We start from the raw sequence: 21,887 nt of genomic DNA, 5'->3' as shown, positions 1-21,887 counted from the left end.
CCAGTAGAAGACTGGACTTTACTCAGCAATGGCGGGTGGGGGGGGGATCAAAGCTCAAGTCGTTGCTTTTCAAAGAAGCTGAATAGATAAACTTGGTTCAGCTGCTTTCATTTTATCCATCATAATCACAAAATAGAAATGACTTGCCCTCAGAAGTTGTGAGTGCTCTATCCCTGGATGCTTTTTTGAAGAGACTGGACAGCCACATGTCTGAAATGGTGCAAGGTCTCCTGCCTGAGCAGGGGGTTGGACTGGACTAGAGGACCTCCAAGGTCCCTTCTAACTGGGTTATTGTGTTAAATGCACTCAGTCAGAATCCAGGGTAGCTTTAATATTTTTTTTGGGTTTGGTACTTTAATTGAGGCGTCGCCATACTCTTTGCCAAACCTCAGCCATCATGTGAACTGTTTGCTGTTGTCTTCGCGTGCTTTGTCCACAGGGCCCTCTAAGTCCACAGGGCCCCCTAAGCCACATCGTGTGATGTGGGAACCCAGCAAGTTATGGTTTGTTAAATATGGTTAAAACATAGCTTAATCACGTGTAAGGCGGTGTTTCTCATCCTTGGCAACTTGAAGATATGTGGACTTCAACTCCCAGAATTCCCCAGCCAGCAAGGAGTTCCCAAAGCAGCAAGACTGGCTGGGGAATTCTGGGAGTTGAAGTCCACATACCTTCAAGTTGCCAAGGCTGAGAAACACTGGTGTAAGATATGAATCCTACCTTTGCATCTCTTCTGGAACTAAGGTGGGGGGGGGAGGGAAATCATCTCCCTTTACTTTGAGGTTTATTTTAAGGTTTATTTTAAACCTCAAATACTTCCTGCTCCAATGAAATGATCTCTAGATGAATTGGGACAATTTCTCTCAGAATTTCTAACCAGCCTAGCCCCTTTTGGGAACTCTGCAATCTCTAATTACGGTTCACTAATCCTAATCAATCCTAATTACTGTTAGGAATTCACCGCAGCATTTTATTTTATTTTTTGCTTGCTCCATTTTTTAAAATTTTCTCTGCGTAAGCGCACTTGAACCCCTCCTCGCTGTCCCACTTTCTAACAAGTTGCACAGTTTCCAGTCGAGGAGGTGGGACAGGGCAGTTGGGGGAGAAAACGTAATTAATGGTCTTGCTTCCCGGATTCATGCAGACTTACCTTTTTCCAGCTTCCTTGTTTTCGTCACTGTTTTCGACAGCTGTCTTTTAATTTTTCCAAAGAGAACATCCTGGTCAACGGCAGTCTTCCTTCTAATGGTAGTTTGTATCAAGGCTCTTGTCAGTTGTGATTCAACAGGGGTGAAGTTCAGTCCGGATTGAAAGGACGGGGCGGCGGGGGCGGGGAGTGGGGGGAAATCTGCTCCTGCCTCTGATTGGCAGAAACCCATCTCTGCAGAAGTACATTTCCCACGCCTGCCTTGTCAATTGCCCCCTTTGTGCCTGGGCCTGGCCAGTGAAAACTGACAAAGGCTGTTCTTCCCCAAAAAAACTGCCGCTGGTTGCCCTCTTCCCCTCCCCCCCCCGGACAGGAAAAAAATATTACAGAACTGGACAAAAGTCTCCCTTTCCCGTAACAGAAGCAGAATGAGATGTCATCCACCACTCTCCCATCAGCCCCTTCTTTTTATCTTTGTGGATTACCTATTAACTGATGTTGTTTGCTTAAGAATGTTGTGTCTTTGTTTATATCAGGGCAGAGATTTCAGCCGAGTAGCTGGTGTTGCAGGAAGGTAATTGTGTCGCTGAGACTCTTGGTACTGAATTTTTGGATTGCTACCCTCTCCGTCCCTCCTCATGCCTTGCTGGGGAGAATCTCTTCTATGTCTGGTGGTCTTTTTAGATGGAGATACGGGAAATTGGGTAATAGTTTCTAAGAGTCAACGCAAGTGTCTTACGCCAGAGGTGGGGAATCTGTAGCCCTCCAGATGTTGGTGGAATCCATCCCCTTGCTCCTTTCATCATCCTGGATGAAACATCTGTGAATGAGAGGGCCAGTTTTGTCTAGTGCAGGGGTAGGCAACCTTGGCTCTTTTATGACTCGTGGACTTCAACTCCCAGAATTCCTGAGCCAGCCATGCTGAGGGGAAAGGGAGAGGTTTCCAAGCTGAGCCATGCTGGCCCAGGAATTCTGGGAGTTGAAGTCCACGAGTCATAAAAGAGCCAAGGTTGCCTACCCCTGGCCTAGTGTTTAAAGCAGGGCTTTTCAACCAGTGGTACGGGTACCACCTGTGGTACATTGGCACCTGGCAGGTGGTACGTGACCATCCTAGAAAAGTGGTAGCGTGGGAGGGGAATGAGCTGAACTGGTGGCAGCACCGCACAAGCCTGAGCGAGAGACGGCTGGAACTGCAGGGCTGTCAGGGCTTCATCCCCAGGAATGCCTGCAGATGTTTTTCCTTTACCTTGGTAACAATTCAAGAAAGCTCTTAGAGGTTATAATCCAATTCCCTTGTGAAGGTGGAAGTTCCATTGAGTTCACTGCAAGTAAACCTGGTTTGGTGAGGTTGCTCCGAATACAGGAGGTTTCTACATCAGACCAATAGCCTGTTGACTCTAGGGGGAGGGGGGAAATAGGTTGCCAAGAGCTACATTTGACATTTTAGAACAGGGGTCTTCAAACCTGGCCCTTTTATGACTTGTGGACTTCAACTTCCAGAATTCCTCAGCTGAGGAATTCTGGGAGTTGAAGTCCACAAGTCATAAAAGGGCCAAGTTTGAAGACCCCTGTTTTAGAAAGTAAGTGGGACTGGTGCTTTGAAGGTTTTTTTGTTTGTGTGCTTTTATTTATTTATTTATTTATTTATTTATTTATTTATTTTATTGGATTTATATACCGCCCTTCTCTCGAAGGACTCGGGGCGGTGTACAGGGCAGTTAAAACACAATATACAAGGTTAAAAATAAATTAAATTAAATTAGCCCCAATAAGTAAATCACATTCTAAAAATTTAAAATCCCAAACCCTCAGTCCAGGCCGGCAAGCTCAAATAACCAAAGTTTTCAGGTCGCGGCGAAAGGAGCGAAGGTCGGGAGCCATCCAGAGCTCAACCATGATTTGATTGTTTTAGGATTTATACTATGGTATTCACATATTTCCTAGCTCAACATGGCGCGAACACATCTTGTCAGTTTTCAGCAGTCTTCTTCAAGGCGCTAACAGTTACAAAAAGTAGAAATAGGACTACGTGCGATTGCCCATAATTTAGCTAACTTAATTAATTGCAACCCATAGGAAGTTGACACTTAAAAATAAAACCCAGATCTTTAGTATCCCTGGTGAGAATCAGTGAAAACCAAATGCAGCAATTTGTTTTTGTTTTCTTGTCACAGCAGATAATACTACTTTATGTCTAAGTGATAGTTGAGCTTTTTGTTAGTTGAGCTCACAGGGAAATGTTAGTTAACTGTTACACAGGGGACAGGAAAGGATATAATAGATTACTCCCCCCCCACACACACACATTTCAACTCCATATTGGCATTTTCGTCTAGGAGTTCTCTAAAACCAATCACCAACTTTTGAAATTAGAACTAGGCACACAAATGCTGGTTCATAGGTTGGAAAACAGCATTAATGATTAGCTATTTTGTGGAATGCTCTGGCTTAACTATCGGACCATCTGCTCACTGTGCCCATCCTGACTAACTATGCTTCTCCAGAGATTCTGGGGTTGGCAAAACAGTCTTTCCCAGCCAACTTTTTGAGATAGTTTTAACCAGAGGGAGTGTTCTGTACCAGCCTGCTACCGGCCCTGCAGAAAAGGCAGGGACAACCCCTTTTACAAGAAGGCAAGAGGCTGGAATTACGCCTGCCAAATTTATTGCTACAAAAACAAACAGAACAAGACAAACCAAGAAACAGGAGCTTTAAGAAACAGGAACTATCCAAGCGGTTGCCTTCAGCAAACCAGCCCTCCCACACATTCCCCTTATATAGAGTTCAGGGCGTGGCTTCTCTCTGCCTCCTTCCGAGGAGCCCCATTGCCTTCCTCTGTTTACTCCTGACTGACTGCCTCCTGCGTCGGGCGTCCTTGAACAGGGCCAGCTGTGGGTCATCTTCATCCACGCTGTCAGGCTCACACAGCTGGGTCTCCGTGGTGACCAAGTGGGAGGGGCCTGGCTGAGGGCTCTCATCAGCAAGATCTTCAACCCCCTCAGCAAGGTCTTCAACACCCCCCTCCTCCTCCTCTGAGTCGTCCGACCCAACTGCCGAACCCACAGGCTGACCCTGAATCACAACAGGGAGATTTTAATCTAAGGGTCACTTGCACACAGAAAAGCGTGTGTTCGGTTTCGCCATGGTTCTTTCCTTAAAATTGGGAAGAGCTCCTGGGTAATTGACAAACAAATCAAGAAGGACATCTGCACGTCTACTTCAGACATTTTTCAGGCACAGCTGCTAACTCATGCAATACGGAAAAGGATACCTGCAAGACTGCTTGCTTCCCTATTCCAAGGGCAGATATTCAGTTCAGATTCTTAAAATCCTTTTGCCATTTTGTTCTAGGTTTTGAGAGGAAAAGCTGGAGATGTTCTACTTCTTGCTCCTCAGAGATTTTTCAGTACCACGTTCAAGGTGAGAAAATTGACAGGAATCCGTTCCATGTTGGGGAGAGGTGGGTAGAATATAAACCCACGTGTTTGGGGGTAACTTTCAATTTTTAATTTGACATTGAGGGGAAAGTCAAGTCAATGATCCTGCATTTCTTCCAGGCTTCAGATCTCCAGATTGAATTGAACAAACATTTAAAGCCCAAACCAGATTCTAACAAGCTGATCTTTGGGAAAAATTTCACGGACCATATGCTCACTGTGGAGTGGAGCAAAGAGAACGGCTGGGGAAAACCACACATCAAACCTTTCCAGAATCTCTCTCTGCACCCAGCGTCTTCAGCCCTGCATTATTCAGTGGAGGTAATGGTTTCCCATCTAAAGATCTACTTTGCTGGAAAAGGTTCCTATGTCAGGACTTGATAATAATAATAATAATAATAATAATAATAATAATAATAATAATAATAATAATAATAATAATAATGATGATGATGATAATGTTGGAAGGGACCTTGGAGGTCATCTAGTCCAACCCCCTGCTCAGGCAGGAAACCCTATACCATTTCAGGCAAATGGCTGTCCAGTCTCTTCTTAAAAACCTCCAGTGTTGGAGCATTCACCACCTCTGGAGGCAGGTTGTTCCACTGGTTAATTGATGTATGATAAGACAACAGGGAGATGACGAAGAGTGGATGGAACCCAGGTGAGTGATAAGATGAGGAAGGTCACAGGGTTACAGGAAGAACTGGGAGTATGACAGATTAGATACGGTCCTCATATGGTGCTAGGCTGTGGGTTATCAAACCATACATGCAATGTACCATGGACTTGTCAAAGCACAGGAAATCAGGAATCCAGGCAGTTCAAATGAATATAGGTTCATTGCGTGCTAATGTTCTCTACAAGAATTTGAACTACTAATGGTCCAAGCAAATTAGTGGTATAGATATAAGAGTCAACGGAATTCAAGGTAGTTCTGGCCTTAGATCTCTTGTAGACGTAAACAGACTGGAGGATGACGTGTTTGACCCCTCTCTCAGCCTGGTTATCTCCTACAGGGCTATGATTTACAAAAGCTGGATTCAAACAAATCAGCAAGCTTAGCTTGATAGGATCAACCAATCACAGAGAGAAATATTGAAAGGAAGCTTTTGAAAAGAGAGAGAATTAAGTTGGGTTAGATCAGACATGTCAAACACAAGGCCCGGGGGGCCGGATCCGGCCTGCGAAGTGGTTTCATGTGGCCCGCGAAGCCATCCTGGAAACAGTGAGGGAACGGCCCCTACTGCCTTGGCCCTGGCCCAGAGACCCTCCTTCTGCCAGAGACCCTCAGATCTGTCCCACTCCTGCCCGGGCCCCCATAGGAACCCTTGATGCGAACAATGTAGAGCTGGTCACCCCCACCCAGTAGACCACACGCACTCTGGCCACGCCAACCCAGTAGGCCACGCCCACCCTGGCCATACCCACCGGGCCCCCTGAGGGCAACCGCAATGCCGATGCGGCCCTCAGTGAAATTGAGTTTGACACCCCTGGGTTAGATTAATCTGGATGCAGCAGGGCCACCGCCTTTGTATTCCTGTCCATCTGGAACCTACCAAATTAGGGAAAAGATAGGTTACATTATTGGGTTAAGCTGTTATTCTTCATAAGATATCTCAGAATAAAGATTAAAGCCCCAGAAATCTTTGTTAATGAATGGATCTAATGAATTAGAATTCAGAAAGAAGATGTGTATCTTCTTCACACGTTAATTTTGCATTCCACAAGGACAGATTTTGCATTCCAGGACAGAGTCACTGCACTCCATAAATCCACAGGAGTAACATCTTGGAGATGAAGCCTAATGACTTCATGGACATATCGATTTAGTTTTCTGGGCTGCATCCACAAAAGGTTGAAAATTGAGGTCTAGGCTAAAATGGGCTTGCCTAGTTGGTGTTTCAGTGTTATGGGGGAAAAATAATCATAGGATGATGTGGGAATGTTAAACCATTTAGCATTGGAGGTGGAGGAAGCCTGACAGCCCCAGTGGGCAAACGACAAAGCAAATGAGGCTGGGAATTAGTTATTCTTTTCCTGGGAGATCAGAGTGGCACAGAAAAGCACCTTCTCTATTTGCATGGTTAGAGAGAGTTCTGGGATGTCAATGGAAATTCTCAAATCATCCAGATCATGGTTTGTCTCAAAGGTCTGGGATCGGCCAAAACAGGTTGTAGAGGAAATGTAAATTACCCATCTTTGCATTAAGCCATAACAATGAGGTCGTATGAAGAAAGCCACTGTGTTTCATTAACCTGCTAAAGTTTAAGCCCAGCTCACGTATCAGTAGATTATCTCTGCCGCATAATTTACTTTCTTATCTCCCTTTCCTCCTGTCCTTCTCTAGCTTTTTGAAGGAATGAAAGCTTTCCGGGGCTTGGATCAGCGCATCCGGCTTTTTCGTCCCATGCTCAACATGGATCGCATGTTACAATCGTCTCAAAGAACTTGCTTGCCTGTGAGTGTGTGGAGCACCCTCTTGCCCTAATTCCAGGATCAGCTAAGCTCTTAAGCTAGGATCTTTCTCCCGAGGCCATCTGTGGAACAGTGAAACGCAAAGTTCTCAACCTGAGTCCAATAAAAGGAAGTAGCCGTGGACAGAAAATACTTGGACACCCCCCACCCACCCCAAGATATTTCAAGAAAAACTGGGGGAAGTCTCTCTTTGCAACCTGGGCTGGGGGGCAGTTGGAATAGACTTCAATTTAGTGCATTCCAGTTGGGTTGGCTTTTTCTACCCTCATAATTTCCAACGAGGCAGTTATGTGGGGATGGAGAAGTGGTGTGTGTTTGAGATATATTGTAAGGGTCCTTGGTGCTCTGTGAGCTTGCTTTTTTTCCCCCCTTGCAGACGTTTCATTACCCCCACTAGATAACGTCATCAGTGTTAGTCCTGATGATGTTACCTAGTTTGGGTAATGGAACCTCTGTAAGGAAACCACCAAGCTCAGAGAGTACCTGGAAGCCTTCATTTCAACCCTGAGTTATAAATATTCTCCTCTATTGGTAAGGTAAAGGTAAAGGTTCCCCCGCACGTGCGTGCTAGTCGTTTCAGACTCTAGGGGCCGGTGCTCATCTCCGTTTCAAAGCCGAAGAGCCAGCGCTTGTCCGAGGACGTCTCCTTGGTCATGTGGCCGGCGTGACTAGACGCCAAAGGCTCACGGAACGCCGTTACCTTCCCACCTTAGTGGTCCCTATTTTTCTACTTGCATTTTTTTTACGTGCTTTCGAACTGCTAGGTTGGCAGAAGCTGGGACGGGTAACAGGCGCTCACTCTGCTACGCGGCACTCGGGATTCGACCCGCCAAACTGCTGACCTTCAGATCGAGAAGCTCAGCGTCCTAACCCCACTGAGCCACCGCGTTCCTTTATTGGTAGACATATCATAATCAAAACAATTCCATGGTTTGCTTAGTTAGAAAGAAAACGTCCCATATTTTAACATCTCTTGATATTTTTTGTGCACAGGGTTGCCCTGTCAGGAGATGAGAGGAATCATTATTGGATTCAGAGCAGGCAATATGAAGTAGAAGGAAAAATAGTTTCTTGTAGCTTCCTATAGAACAGGGCTTTTCAACCTTTTCACCCATTGTACCACTTTTAGGATACGGCAACCTCCGAGTACCACCAGTTGCCTAGCAAGGTGTCAAAAACTTGATGACCAAAAAAAAAAAAAAAGAAAGGAAAAAAGTGATGAAGCACAGGTAGTCCTCGACTTACAACAGTTCGCTTAGTGGCTGTTCGAAGTTACAATGGCACTGAAAAAAGTGCCCCCCAAGCCACAGCTGAGCAAGACATCTGCATGCCCGCCCGGTGGCGCTTTTCCTCTTGTCCAAGGTTTTCATTGTTGTCAGCATTTCTGTTGAGGATTGGCAGCAGAGGTGTGTGTGGGGGGTGTTTGGTTTTTATTCCCCCCCCCCAGCTGCTGGGTGGTTGCAGCAGGTTTTGGTCACTTCACATGACCCTGGCACACTGTGACCGTCATAAATATGAATCAGTTGCCAAGCATCTGAATGTAAATCAGACCCTGGAGATGCTGCAACTTTCCAGCTGATCGGCGCTTCTTCTGGGCTCAGCAGAAGCCCCAGGATCAGCGCCGAGCTCCAGCTGGAGCCTGTCACTGATCCTGGCACATCCGCTGAGCCCTGACAGCCCCGAAGAAACGCTGATCCTGGCGCTTTCGCTGAGCCCTGCAGCTCCAGCCGTCTCTCACTCAGGCGTGTGCGGTGCTGCCACCGGTTCAGCTCATTCCCCTCCCCCGCGACCACTTTTCTAGGATGGCCGCGTACCACCTGCCAGGTGCCAATGTACCACAGGTGGTACCCGTACCACTGGTTGAAAAGCCCTGTCCTATAGGAGGGAGTGAAGAACATTCTTCTGCTTTCAATTAGGACAGTTACCTGTTTCCTTCGGAATCGGATGCTTCTGAATGGAAGCTGTGGGGTGGTAGGAGCAGAAGGCACTGGTGGCTACCAAGTCTTGCTTCTGGGTTCCCCAGATGTGTCTCCCTGTTTCCATTGGGGAAGGGATGCTGGAGACTAGATGGGGCTTAGTTCTATCTAGCTGGGTCTTTCAAGGTTCCCAGCAGGATCCTTTATTCTCCGTGCGAGGGCAAACAGCAGGAGCATCACGTTCTTGTCTCCTTGCAGGCATTTGATCGGTCCGAGTTACTTGAATGCATCCGGCAGCTGATCCGGGTGGACCAAGACTGGGTCCCCCACTCCAGCGCAGCGAGTCTCTACATCCGCCCCATCTTGATTGGCACCGAGGTGGGTATTAGTGTTTCTAATTTCAGACATTTTAGGCTGCAGACGTCTAGGGATTTCCATCATCAACCCTAACAATTATTTAAACAGGGTTGCCATTTCTAAATGTTGTCCTTCCCTTGTTTTTCTGATTTCTCAAAATCTTTTTCCACCATGTATATGCATACATTTGAACTAAACTATGGTGTTTCTCTGTGTCGTGTGTGTGCTCGGGCAATGGTATTTTTTTGAGAGCTGAATGCAACAAAATTTCATTTTAAAGTATGCTGATTAGTGTAGATTTAAAGTGACAGTAAAGTTCTATTCTATTCTATTCTATTCTATTCTATTCTATTCTATTCTATTCTATTCCTTATTCTTTCCTGTTTTCTATTCTATTCTATTCTATTCTATTCTATTCTATTCTATTCTATTCTATTCTATTCTATTCTATTCTATTCTATTCTATTCTATTCTATTCCTTATTCTTTCCTATTTTCTATTCTATTCTATTCTATTCTATTCTATTCTATTCTATTCTATTCTATTCTATTCTATTCTATTCTATTCTATTCTATTCTATTCTATTCTATTCTATTCTATTCTATTCTATTCTATTCTATTCCTTATTCTTTCCTCTATTCTATTCTATTCTATTCTATTCTATTCTATTCTATTCTATTCTATTCTATTCTATTCTATTCTATTCTATTCTATTCTATTCTATTCTATTCTATTCTATTCTATTCTATTCTACTTCTACTCCTACTCTACTCTACTCTACTCTACTCTACTCTACTCTACTCTACTCTACTCTACTCTACTCTACTCTATTCTATTCTATTCTATTCTATTCTATTCTATTCTATTCTATTCTATTCTATTCTATTCTTATCCTTATTCCCATCCCTATCCTATTCATTACAGTCGTGAGTCAATCCAGTTAAGTGTGTGATGGAAACAGGAACAGTGTAAAAAAAAAGTTGAATCTCCTTTCAGTCAGGCTTAACTTTTGGAGATGCTGAAGTTAGGCTCACATAGTTTTCTTGGCTAGGGTGTGGAAATAGTTTGCCGCTACAATTTCCCATATTGTTTTTCAACTTCTCCGTCTGGCCTATGGATAGGTCTGGAAATTCTGGTGGTCTGACTCTTCGGCACGGAGCAGGCCTGACTTCGCTTAGCTTCTCAGCCGACAAAATTGGCCGTTTGTTGCCTTTATAGATCTGGCCATGGAGATTCTCAGTTATCCAGGGAGAGCTGTCTGGAAGTTCGAGTCACGGCAACTGGAGTTCTTTTCTTTTCTGATTTGAAACGTTTTGCTGCTTTTTCCAAGAAGCTTCTTCAGGCTGAGCAAAGTCAGTTATAGGAGGACCATTTCAAACCAAAAAGAACAGGAGTCCGGTTGCCGTGACTCAACTTCCAGAGGTTTATAGATCTGCATATTCTGATCATGTTTGCTTATCAGCCCCTTATGCAGCATTCTCCCCTTCTCCCCTTCTCTGCAGCCTTCCTTGGGGGTCTCCATTCCCAATCACGCACTGCTCTTTGTGATCTTGGGCCCCGTGGGTCCTTATTTTACCACTGGCAGCTTCAGTCCTGTTTCTCTCCTGGCTGATCCCCAATTTGTCCGTGCCTGGATGGGTGGTGTTGGCAATTGCAAACTAGGCGGGTAAGTCTAGGACTTCTTTTAACCTAAGTGGCTGGATGAAGCTGGTCTGTTTTAAGTTAGGCTTTTCTAACCTGGACATTTTCCAGATGGGTGAACTTCACCTCCTAACATTCTGGGGAATGCCTGGGGAATTCTGGGGCTTGAAGTCCCCAGTCCCGGAAGGCATATATAGGTAGAGAAGGGCTACTGTCGTCCAATATTTTGTAGAGATGGGACATTTTTCTTCAGACAAGAGTTGGACTTTTTCCTGTTTTTAAATTTCCTCTAAACCAGTGATGGCGAACCTTTTAGAGACTGAGTGCCCAGACTGCAACCCAAAACCCACTTATGTATCGTCGGGTGCCGGGTGGGTGTAGCCATTTGGGTGGGCGTGGCACATTGGGTGGGCGTGACTGTGGCGGTAACGGCAGACTGGGTGGGACTAAAAAGTTCAATCAATCAATTCCAACTTTGTGAGACCTTTTTTTTTCTTCTGTGAGTTGAAATCGATTGATTGATGGAAACTTTTTTTTTTTTGCACACGGCGGTGGAAACCTAAAGCAAAAAAGTTTTATAAAACCCAGCTGAAGGCCTACGATTGGGGCGACGGCGCGCGTGCCCACAGAGAGGGCTCTGCGTGCTGCCTGTGGCACGTGTGTCATTGGTTCGCCACCACAGGTCTAAGCCCTTGAAGACTGCAGGAATTTGTGATATGACGACAAAGGAGATAATAGGGGTCAAAATGGAGTAGGAATCATACTCAAAATACAGTCTTTTCCCTAACCCTAACAGAAGCATAAAGTATATATTTTAGCTGCTTTTTTCTTTTTTTTTCAAATGGGGAAATTTTTCATCCCTGAAAATTGCCGATTTGCCCACATAAGTCAATTTTATAGAGCAACAAAAATGATTAGTGGAGGCTAAAACGTATGAGGAACGGTTGCTGGAATTAGGTATGTCTAGTTTAACGAAGAGAAGGACGAGGGGGGACATGATAGCAGTGTTCCAGTATCTCAGGGGCTGCCACAAAGAAGAGGCAGTCAACCTATTCTGCAAAGCGCCTGAAGGCAGGACAAGAAGCAACGGATGGAAACTAATCAAGGAGAGAAGCAATCTAGAACTGAGAAGAAATTTCCTGACAGTTAGAACAATTAGCCAGTGGAACAACCTGCCTCCGGGAGTTGTGAATGCTCCAACACTGGGAAACTTTAAGAAGAGATTGGACAACCATTTGTCTGAAATGGTATTGGGTTTCCTGCCCGAGCAAGGGGGTTGGACTAGAAGACTTCCAAGGTCCCTTCCAAATCTTATTTTGTTATAAGTAAAGGTAAAGGTTCCCCCGCACATGCGTGCTAGTCGTTTCCGACTCTAGGGGCCGGTGCTCATCTCCGTTTCAAAGCCGAAGAGCCAGCGCTTCTCCGAGGACGTCTCCGTGGTCATGTGGCCGGCATGACTAGATGCCAAAGGCGCACAGAACGCTGTTACCTTCCCACCTTAGTGGTCCCTATTTTTCTACTTGCATTTTTTTTACGTGCTTTCGAACTGCTATTTTGTTATAGGGCCCTGAAAAAAAAAGAGGATTGCCACAGACAGTCTATAGATGTTCCACCCCTGTTTTAATATTTAAGTAGTGGTCTATTTTCCATATACTGTATATGCAGGGGTAGAGTAACCGGGCCTTGACTGGAAGAAAGTTTTGGGGAGAAGAGGTATTTAGAGAAGCCTTGTTGGCTGCCTCTTTTCACCAAGGGCAGAGGCCTTTGGTTTAATTGGAGATGTGCTTGATCCTCCATCTCTTGTCCCTTTCATCTTTCCATTTTAGTCTTTCAGGCTGGCTTTGCATTCATTTCGATCGACGGATAAATGCCTTTGAATCTGATCAGAGTCTTGTCCTGTTCTTGTGTTGCCTTTAGCAACTATGGCCCCACCATATATGTGCAAGGAGAGGCTGCCAAACTGGGTTGCCAGCAGGTTTTGTGGCTGTATGGAGACGACCACCAAATCACCGAAGTTGGGACCATGAACATTTTCTTGTTTTGGAAGGATCAAGAGGGAGGTAAGGAATTTGATTTCAGGCTAGTTGTGGGTTCATATTAGTTCTTTTGGGCTTTGATGGGAACATGGTCCTGTTGTAAAGCTGATTCAACATATTGGGTAAACATCATTGCCTTGTTCCTAAAATAAATTACCATCAGGAAATTCCTTCACTTACCCAAAAAAAACCCTCGTCTTGGTTTTTCATCCAAAACTGTTCAGTCTCTTCTCCTCATCTCCTGGATATATTTATTGGGGTAGTGTATGGGCATCTGTTCCTAACTACCAGGTAGTCCTCAAATTACAACCACAATTGAGCCTGGAATTCTAATTATGGTCATTAAGCAGGTCACTATGTGTTCTGTACCAGCCTGCTACCGGCCCTGCAGAAAAGGCAGGGACAACCCCTTTACAAACGGCAAGAGGCTGGAATTACGCCTGCCAAATTTATAGCTACAAAAACAAACAAGACACGAACCAAGAAACAGGAGCTTTAAGAAACACGAACTTTGCCTTTAGCAAACCAGCCCTCCCCACACATTCCCCTTATATAGAGTTCAGGGCGTGGCTTCTTTCTGCCTCCTTCCGAGAAGCCCCATTGCCTTCCTCTGTTTACTCCTAATTGACTGCCTCCTGCGTTGGGCGTCCTTGAACAGGGCCAGCTGTGGGTCATCTTCATCCACGCTGTCAGGCTCACACAGCTGGGTCTCCGTGGTGACCAAGTGGGAGGGGCCTGGCTGAGGGCTCTCATCAGCAAGATCTTCAACCCCCTCAGCAAGGTCTTCAACACCCCCCTCCGCCTCTTTTGAGTCGTCCGACCCAACTGCCGAACCCACAGGCTGACCCTGAATCACAACACTATGTGAATGGACCCAAGATTACACTATGTGTTTGGTGCTGGTCTGTTCAGTGAATGCTGTGGTCACTAAGCGAATCCATTATACCCAATGGATGTGTTTTGCTGGGAACCAGAAGTAACTGTCGGAAACGGGCAAAAAAATGTTGACGATTGTGGCTGTGTGGGACATTGTAAACGGCCATAAAGGTGAGCCAGTTGCCAAGTGCCCAAAATGTGATCATGTGAGTGCGGAGGTGGCGTTATGGCCACTGTCGCTTTGAAATTGGATGGTAAGTGACTTTTGGTAGGGGTCCGTCATAACTATGGACAGCCTCATAGTGGCTGTTGTAAGTTGAAGACAGTGATGCCAACATGATGAAATGGTTGTCACCAAAATGAGGAAACCCCCCCCCCCAAAAAAGCTCTACCCTTTCACCTGTGCTACTGCACACAGGGGCAAAGTTTGCGTTGTGATGCATATTTCGCACTTGCTGCCTTCCTGCAGACACCCACCATTGCAGGAAGGAGGAGGAGAAGGCAACCTTGGCGAATCTTTAAAAACCACCTTAGCATCTAAGGCATGCGTTCTCTGGCTTTGTGGATTTTATGACTTATTAAATTAGTATCCAAAGGCAAGCGCTTACTCAAAATGACAAGTGGCCAGGGATTTTATTTTCTTGTGTCATAGAGAAAAGGGTGTCATTTCTTAACAGGGCACAAAGAGCACCAAGAGGCATCAGGAAGGATATGTTTGAGTTTTTCCTTTAGTCCTATACGTAGTCCTTGACTTAGAGCCATTTGAAATTACAAGTGGTTTACAACAGGCGCTCCCCCTTGCAACCTTTGCAGGTCACGTGATCAGAATTCAGGTGCTTGGCAACTGGCATGTATTTATGACTGTTGCAGGGACCCGGGGGTGTGTGTGGTGGTCATGTGATCACCATGTGTGATCTTTCCAGCCAGCTTTCAACAAGTCAATGGGGGAAGCCAGGTTTACTTAACGATCACACGATTAGCTTAATGACATGGCAATTCGCTTAACAACCATGCCACATTAGTCAATTAGGATTCCTTAACCTTTGGTGCTTGCTTGCTTGATCAGTCTATCTGTCTATCTGTCTGTCTGATATCTGTCTATCTGTCAGTCTGACTATCTCTTTGTCTATCTGCTTGTCTATCTTACCTATCCTTGTTCTGAAATTTTAAATAATTCAAAAAGAAAATGAAAACTTACATAAGTGTTGCCATATTACATGTTCCAAAAATTAAACCTCTTGAAAGTACGACCGAATATATATTAAATATTATCTCATGATCATTTATGAAAATAATATGTGTATATTTTTGGTTGCTCTTCTCTGATTAAACATAGCTAGTGGTTGGATCCCAGGTTAGTTACTGTATGTGCAGAATTGGCACATTGAAACCGTCAGAGTTTATCCACGGCAACTTTGTGCCATTTGGATTGATAAATAAATTCTGTATACAGGACTTAAATTCCCATGCAATTCAGCTTTCTAAAGCTTCTATCAGACCTGATTTTGCCTTTTAATTATAATCACGTTCCCTCCCCTCAGTTAGTTCTGCCTTTTGGAGTTTTGGAAATATTTTTGTGCTGTGACATACAACCATCCCTGGAAATGTATAACTGTAATGTTCATTTTTCAGATATGGAGCTGGTCACCCCTCCGCTTAATGGAATCATTTTACCTGGTGTGACCCGACAAAGCCTTCTTGATTTGGCCCGCAAATGGGTGAGCATGCAGAAGTGTGGGGTAGCTCTGCCTCCAATGGGGGGATTGCATGCTTCTTATTGAAACAGGTGCTTTTTTTTCCTTGCTGGATAAAAATAAGGGTGTTGATGTCAAATCATGAGTTACAGAGAGAATCAGAGTCTACATTTTGGTGGGGTGACTTAGCACCATAGAAATGAGCAATATTGTCAAGGGAGTAGGGCTGGGATTTTCCATTTTTTTCCCATGTGGCCAAAGGGTGGGATGTGGAGATCTCTTGGAAGAGAAGCTCAAACAGGTCAGAATAGTGGTTACAACTATGCAACCACTAAAAGCGCCCTTCGCTTTTAGCATACAAAAAAAGAGAGTAAAGTGTGAAGTCGCAGATGCTTCCCACCCCATTGTTACTTCTAGTGGGATGGGGTTTTTTTCCCCCCTGACCTTTTTTGTACTGTTGAATAACAATAACTATTAAACCGATTGTCGGTCCTACAGGATGACTTTCAAATGTTTTTGACCTGGTAGGAAGCTTGACTATGAACGTTCAACCTTCTTGCCACCGATACTGGGAGTGTGGGATGAGCAGAGTCAAGGAACCACTGGTCCCTAGTCTTCATTGACTGACAGAGAATCCCCAGAAATTTAAGACAATTTCTCTAAGACCTCTTTGAAGACAGAATGGCTTGACTCTGAGATGTTTTGCATGCGGTGCCTGTGCAGCCAAGAAGTGGCCCTGAAATAGATGGATTGGACTCAAAATTCAGTTGCAAGATCGAGTTTGGGTTGCTCACCGGGTTCAGAGATTTACTTTTCTGGAGCCCATCTTCAGAGAACTTCTCTCTACTGGAATACGTGCTTTGGGCTGTCCTGTGAGTCCTATTTATTTGGTGACTTCCTATTGGCTGATTGGTGTGTTGATGGCCGGCGATTGGCTGTCGTTTCCTTCCTTCCGAAACCTCTGGTCCCGATGACTGACTCAAATTCCATCTTGCAACATTAGCCTGGGATGTGTATACTTGCCTTCATTCAAAATTCGGTCTTTCTGCATTTTAAAACATGGCTGACAGCAGGATTTAAACGTGTTTGTCTCTCTTTCTACCCAGGGGGAATTCAAGGTTTCAGAGAGAGTCATCACCATGTCTGACCTGATTAAAGGCTTGGAAGAGAAAAGGTTGAAAGAAATGTTTGGATCGGGCACGGCCTGCGTGGTATGTCCCGTGGACAGAATTCTCTTTCAGGGCAAGGTGAGGGTCACGGGACATTCCCAACTGCGACTTTCTTGGTTTCCCTAGATCTATGTTGTTCTTCTAAATGTAAACTGGGTTTCTGTCTCTCTTGGAACAGAATTATCATATTCCCACAATGGAAAATGGACCTGAGATTGCAAAACGGTTTCTGAAGGAGCTGACAGATATTCAGGTAAAATCCTCAGTGGGAGACAGAAAAACGTGTTTTTGCTTGATTTTTTTTTCACATTTACAATTTTAAATTCTCTCTGTCCTTTTTCTTCATTGATCTGCACTTGAAAAAGTACCTGTTTCAGCAAATTCTCTTGCATTTCAGCCGTGGCAAGGCGAAAGGGGCCTACTTTTCCTCATATCCTCAGTCAAAAACAAACCTTTCCATGCTGCTTCTTGGGGTGCTGGATGGGCTATTCCAGTGACAACACACCGTCTCTGGCTATGCTCCTTGTGACCTCTTAGGGCAGAAAGAGAAAGTACATGGAAATGGTACCATCTTGCTGAAATTTGGGGGGGGGGCGGCGGCTCAGAAAATAAACCAAATTAGGATTAGCAAGCATAGCGATGAAATTCCTGCCCTGAACGTTAGATTCTTTGTGTTTTACCATCTGTGTGCAACATAACCTGACGTCTGATTGGGACAATCCTGAGGATACTGATGCACCTTACACAATTGAAGTCATCTGCTTTCTTTTTCCAAGCAGTGAGGTGTTATGAATAAAATATTTGACTCGGAGCGGAGAGACCCAGGCTTCAGTTCCCTCTCTGCCGTGAAAGCTTACTGGGTGACTTTGGGCCAGTCAATCCCTCTCATCCCAAACACCCTCACAAACGCGGTGGTTACCTCTACTAAGATATAAGCCCGTACTAAATCAAAATACTAAAATGGAGCCCCCAGGCTAGGTTAAGTTACCCGTCCCAATAGACAGATTCACGAACAGCAAAGTGCGTTGGTTCTCATTAAAATTACCGAGTTAATTTGAGAGAGAGTCCTGGGTCACTTTCCATTTTTAGGCCCTGCCTACTACTTCAAAATGAAAGCAGAATTCGGCTTGCCCTGCCTTTCCGCGATTGAGCCACAAGAGGGCAGAATAGCTTTGTGATGGAATGTTTGTGTTTGTGTGTGCCTGTGTTATCAGTTTTGATACCTGGGAAAGCAGTTTTCTTGGCAAGATGTCAGAAGTAGCTTGCCATCACCTCCTTTGTAGGGGTGAGAGTGAGTGACTGGCCCAACGTCTAGGTCAGGGGTAGGCAACCTCAGCTCTTTTATGACTCATGGACTTCAACTCCCAGAATTCCTGAGCCAGGTAGGCAACCTCGCCTCTTTTATGACTCATGGACTTCAACTCCCAGAATTCCTGAGCCAGGTAGGCAACCTCGGCTCTTTTATGACTCATGGACTTCAACTCCCAGAATTCCTGAGCCAGGTAGGCAACCTCGGCTCTTTTATGACTCATGGACTTCAACTTCCAGAATTCCATGCTGGCTCAGGAATTCTGGGAGTTGAAGTCCATGAGTCATAAAAGAGCCGAGGTTGCCTCCCTTGTTGCAGCAAGTAGATTAATACCGGGCTCTCTCTCTCTCTCTCTCTCTCTCTCTCTCTCTCTCTCTCTCTCTCTCTCTCTCTCTCTCTCTCTCTCTCTCTCTCTCTCTCTCTCTTTCAGTGTCGTTGTAACTTTCAACAGTCACTAAATGAACTGTTGTAAGTCAAGGACTACCTGTACATCTTTTCAATAAAAAGTTAACTGTTTTCATGACTCTTTTCATATTTTTCGTACTTTTGTTTAAATAGTTCTTGTCATTCTGCATAATGCCTAGATATTACGTCTGCACAATGCCTAGGGAAAATATATAGCATATTAAAATAACCTTTCATATTTTGCCTGAAAATGTCACAGACTCTATAGATTTCCTGGGCATTGTGTGCAATGCCAGCTTTTCACATACTGCTGGTAATGTATATAAAAATATGATTCTCTCTAAAACTGGGATTTCTAGTGAGAGGGAGAAGGGCCTTCTTTAAAAAGTTTCAGGCTTACAGGCAGTTCTCAACTTATGACCATAATGGAGTCTGCTTATTACAGTTGTAAGTCATGACAGTTGTAGAGCAGGTCCTCACATGATTGGACACCAATTTATAGGGGTTTTTTTTTTGGACCAGTCGTTAAACAAACCCATTGTTCTTTATGAGGCATTTTTTTGTAAAAAATGGAAGTAAATGCCAGTTTTTGGCAAAAACATCATAAATCATCATGGCAACCAGCCCAAAATGTTGCCAAGTGCCCAAAATGTGGTTACATAACTGTAAGGGGAATAATGACTGTTGAAACTTTAGAACCAGGCCGTAATACCTTTTGTGGTGTATGTAATACTTTGAACAATCACTAAGTCAAGGAGTATGGGAGAAGTAATTCTTAATTTTCACCCTCCCAAACGTCTAGGAATTTGTTGCAAGACACACTGGGGGGTAAAATAGCACCCCATAGGAGCTCAATTTTATGAGTAGCTGAAGCACACACTTCCAAAAAAAAAAGAAATAAAAAGGTGGGGTGAAGAACAATTATGCCAACAACAGTAATCCAGGTTCTTGAAAAAAAAAATCTGGTTTGCACTGAAAAAAGTGTCAATATCGCCCCTTCTCCACATCATTACTTGTAATTCAAGTAAATCAAGAGCAGTGGGCTAATGCCTCCTTAAGTAACACCAGCTGCCTGCAATTAGTGCAGGTTCGAGTCCCACCAGGCTCAAGGTTGACTCAGCCTTCCATCCTTCCGAGGTAGGTAAAATGAGGACCCAGATTGTTGGGGGCAATAAGCTGACTTTGTAATAATGCCGCTGGGGGGGGCGAAAGCCCTAATAAGCAGGCGTATACATAGAATGAAGGCTATTGCTAAGCACATTTGATTTGTGTTTCTTAGATTGTAAGCCGTCCTGAGTCTTCGGAGAAGGGCGGGATATAAATGGGATTTTTTAAAAAATTGTGTCTGTAAATGTGGAGGGGAAAGCAATTCTGATTAGCTCTGCTCCTGCTTAGTAGTTTGGGAGTCTACAACCACGAAGTTTGATTGTTTTTTTTTTTAATCTTTCACAGTACGGACGCATCGCCAGCGAGTGGGCCCAGGCGGTTTGCTGAAGACTGTGGGATTTGACTTTTCTCTGCTCTTGTTCAGCTTCATTCTCTTCACCACAGCTATATTTATGATATGGTTCTAAAGCTTTTCCAATTTTGCCTTCCCTTTTGTCAGAGATTTTACTGATCCTCTGCCTGGTTTGGGAGAACTACACTTTCCCTGTATAAACCCAGGCCCTTGATGGCTCTGCAAAACACTCCATATCAGGAAGGCCTGCCCTGGTCCAGGACCCAGAGGAATACCAGATAAACCTCTTTGTGATGGAAACAAAGCTTTGAACTTCGAGTGGCTTGCTCTGCTTCTCTCTCTCCACTCCAAAACTCGGCTGCTTTTTGCTTTTAAGTGCAATATTGAGAGAGAGTGGGAGAAAACGAAGGAATGTGGGGTGTCCGCAAAGCTCTAATACTTCATGTGCATGATTGCCAATTTTTTTTCTAAAAAAAATAGTCGCTTGGATTCATGTAGAAGCACATGTAAAAAAAATGTAATCATATTGCTCTTATAAAAGTATTCATTTTGGTATCTTTACGGAGGGCGCCAACATTTTAAATTTTGGTTTCTGTATCTTAAACGGAACATTTCCAGAAATGTGAAATTCTTGTTTTGTGTGGATGACTCTTCTTCGCTTTCTAAGTTAATCTGCTGGCTAGATAAAAAAGAAGTCTTAGATCTTCAGAATTAACGTGGAGCTACAGTTGGCTTTTTAAGGTGGAAAATGATTCAAAAATTTTGTGACAAGATGGGTGGCATATAAATTTAATAAAGAAATAAAATTAAACTGTATCTTGAGGAAAGCTCCTGCCACCCATTTCTGACTTTCTTGCTCTGTGTAGTGAGCAATGTCTATTCTAGTGCTTGGCAACTTTGGCAACTTTAAGAAGTTTTGACTTCAACTCTCAGAGTTCCCCAGCTAGGTGTCTTTGGAACTCTGGGAGCTGAAGTTGACACATCTTAAAAGTTGCTAAGGTTTTAAAAAATTAATCTATAAGCAGCACAGTTTGGGATAGTTTGTTTGTTCCTTTGTTTTATCAAATTTATATAGCTTCTCATCTCATGAAAAGTGACCCTGGGTGTCATACAATCATTCTGAGTAGCCATGGTGGTGCATTGGTTGGAATGCAATATTGCAGGCTATTTCTGCCAGCAGTTCGATTCTGACCGACTCAAGGTTGACTCAGCCTTCCCATCCTTCCGAGGTCGGTAAAATGAGGACTCAGATTGTTGGGGGCAATAGGCTGACTCTGTAAAACCGCTTAAGAGAGGGTTGTAAAGCACTGTGAAGTGGTATATAAGTCTTAAGTGCTATTGCTATTGCTAAGCCATGACTTCCCAGAATTCTTTGAGCCATTTGAACGGAGTTTCTCTAAACCAAAGGGTCCTAGCAGAAAAAAAAAATATAGCCCCATTATCGCTAGCGTTGTAATGCGCACATCCCATGAAGCTAGGTGCCGCGCTTGGTACCTACTAGGCTGTCTCCTCTGATTGCTAATGCATTTTTTTAGATCTTTTCATTAAGAAAAACAATAGAAAATTGGTGTACCGCAAAGCAAAACACCAGGATCATCATTTTCCAGGAAGAATTAATTCTTGAAGGAGTTCATTAGAGTTCATTAGAACTTATTAGGAAATAAAGTTATTGGCTGGTTGTAGAAAAGTCTTGCTTATCTAGTGGGGAAAAAACACAGCTTGGAGCTAGAGGTGATGGTGGACAGCCTTTTTCTTAGTGGTGGTTACAAGTCTGATAGCCATAAAGGTGATCCAGTTGTGCTGGAATTGTTTCATTTGAAATTTGCCCACACTTCAGCTCCCCACCCACCTATCTCCCCCCCTCGTCTCTTTCTTTCTGGCTGTCCTGCAACTGGCATTGCTGCCAACCCCTGCCCACCTCCGCTGCTCCCAGCAGACATTTATATTTTCTTCCTCCTGCTGC

General features: G+C 44.2%; 1 protein-coding gene across 1 annotated transcript in view; it reads left to right on the top strand.

The window, feature by feature from the left end:
- The window catches only part of BCAT2 (branched chain amino acid transaminase 2), a 31,268-nt gene extending 9,668 nt beyond the window's left edge, over positions 1-21,600 (top strand). Inside the window, exons 2-11 of the mRNA XM_083376601.1 lie at positions 4,499-4,567; positions 4,705-4,905; positions 6,935-7,045; positions 9,237-9,356; positions 10,838-11,001; positions 12,894-13,036; positions 15,521-15,606; positions 16,689-16,829; positions 16,930-17,004; positions 19,918-21,600. Of these exons, the coding sequence (XP_083232727.1) occupies positions 4,499-4,567; positions 4,705-4,905; positions 6,935-7,045; positions 9,237-9,356; positions 10,838-11,001; positions 12,894-13,036; positions 15,521-15,606; positions 16,689-16,829; positions 16,930-17,004; positions 19,918-19,959 (1,152 nt within the window). The 3' untranslated portion in view covers positions 19,960-21,600. The remainder of the gene's footprint in view (positions 1-4,498; positions 4,568-4,704; positions 4,906-6,934; positions 7,046-9,236; positions 9,357-10,837; positions 11,002-12,893; positions 13,037-15,520; positions 15,607-16,688; positions 16,830-16,929; positions 17,005-19,917) is intronic.
- Positions 21,601-21,887: the final 287 nt, after the last annotated feature.

The sequence above is a fragment of the Vipera ursinii genome (assembly GCF_947247035.1).
Source record: "Vipera ursinii genome assembly, chromosome: Z".
NCBI classification, from domain to species: domain Eukaryota; kingdom Metazoa; phylum Chordata; class Lepidosauria; order Squamata; family Viperidae; genus Vipera; species Vipera ursinii.
Note: the sequence above shows the minus strand (reverse complement) of the source record. Positions and strands in the feature narration are given on the sequence as shown.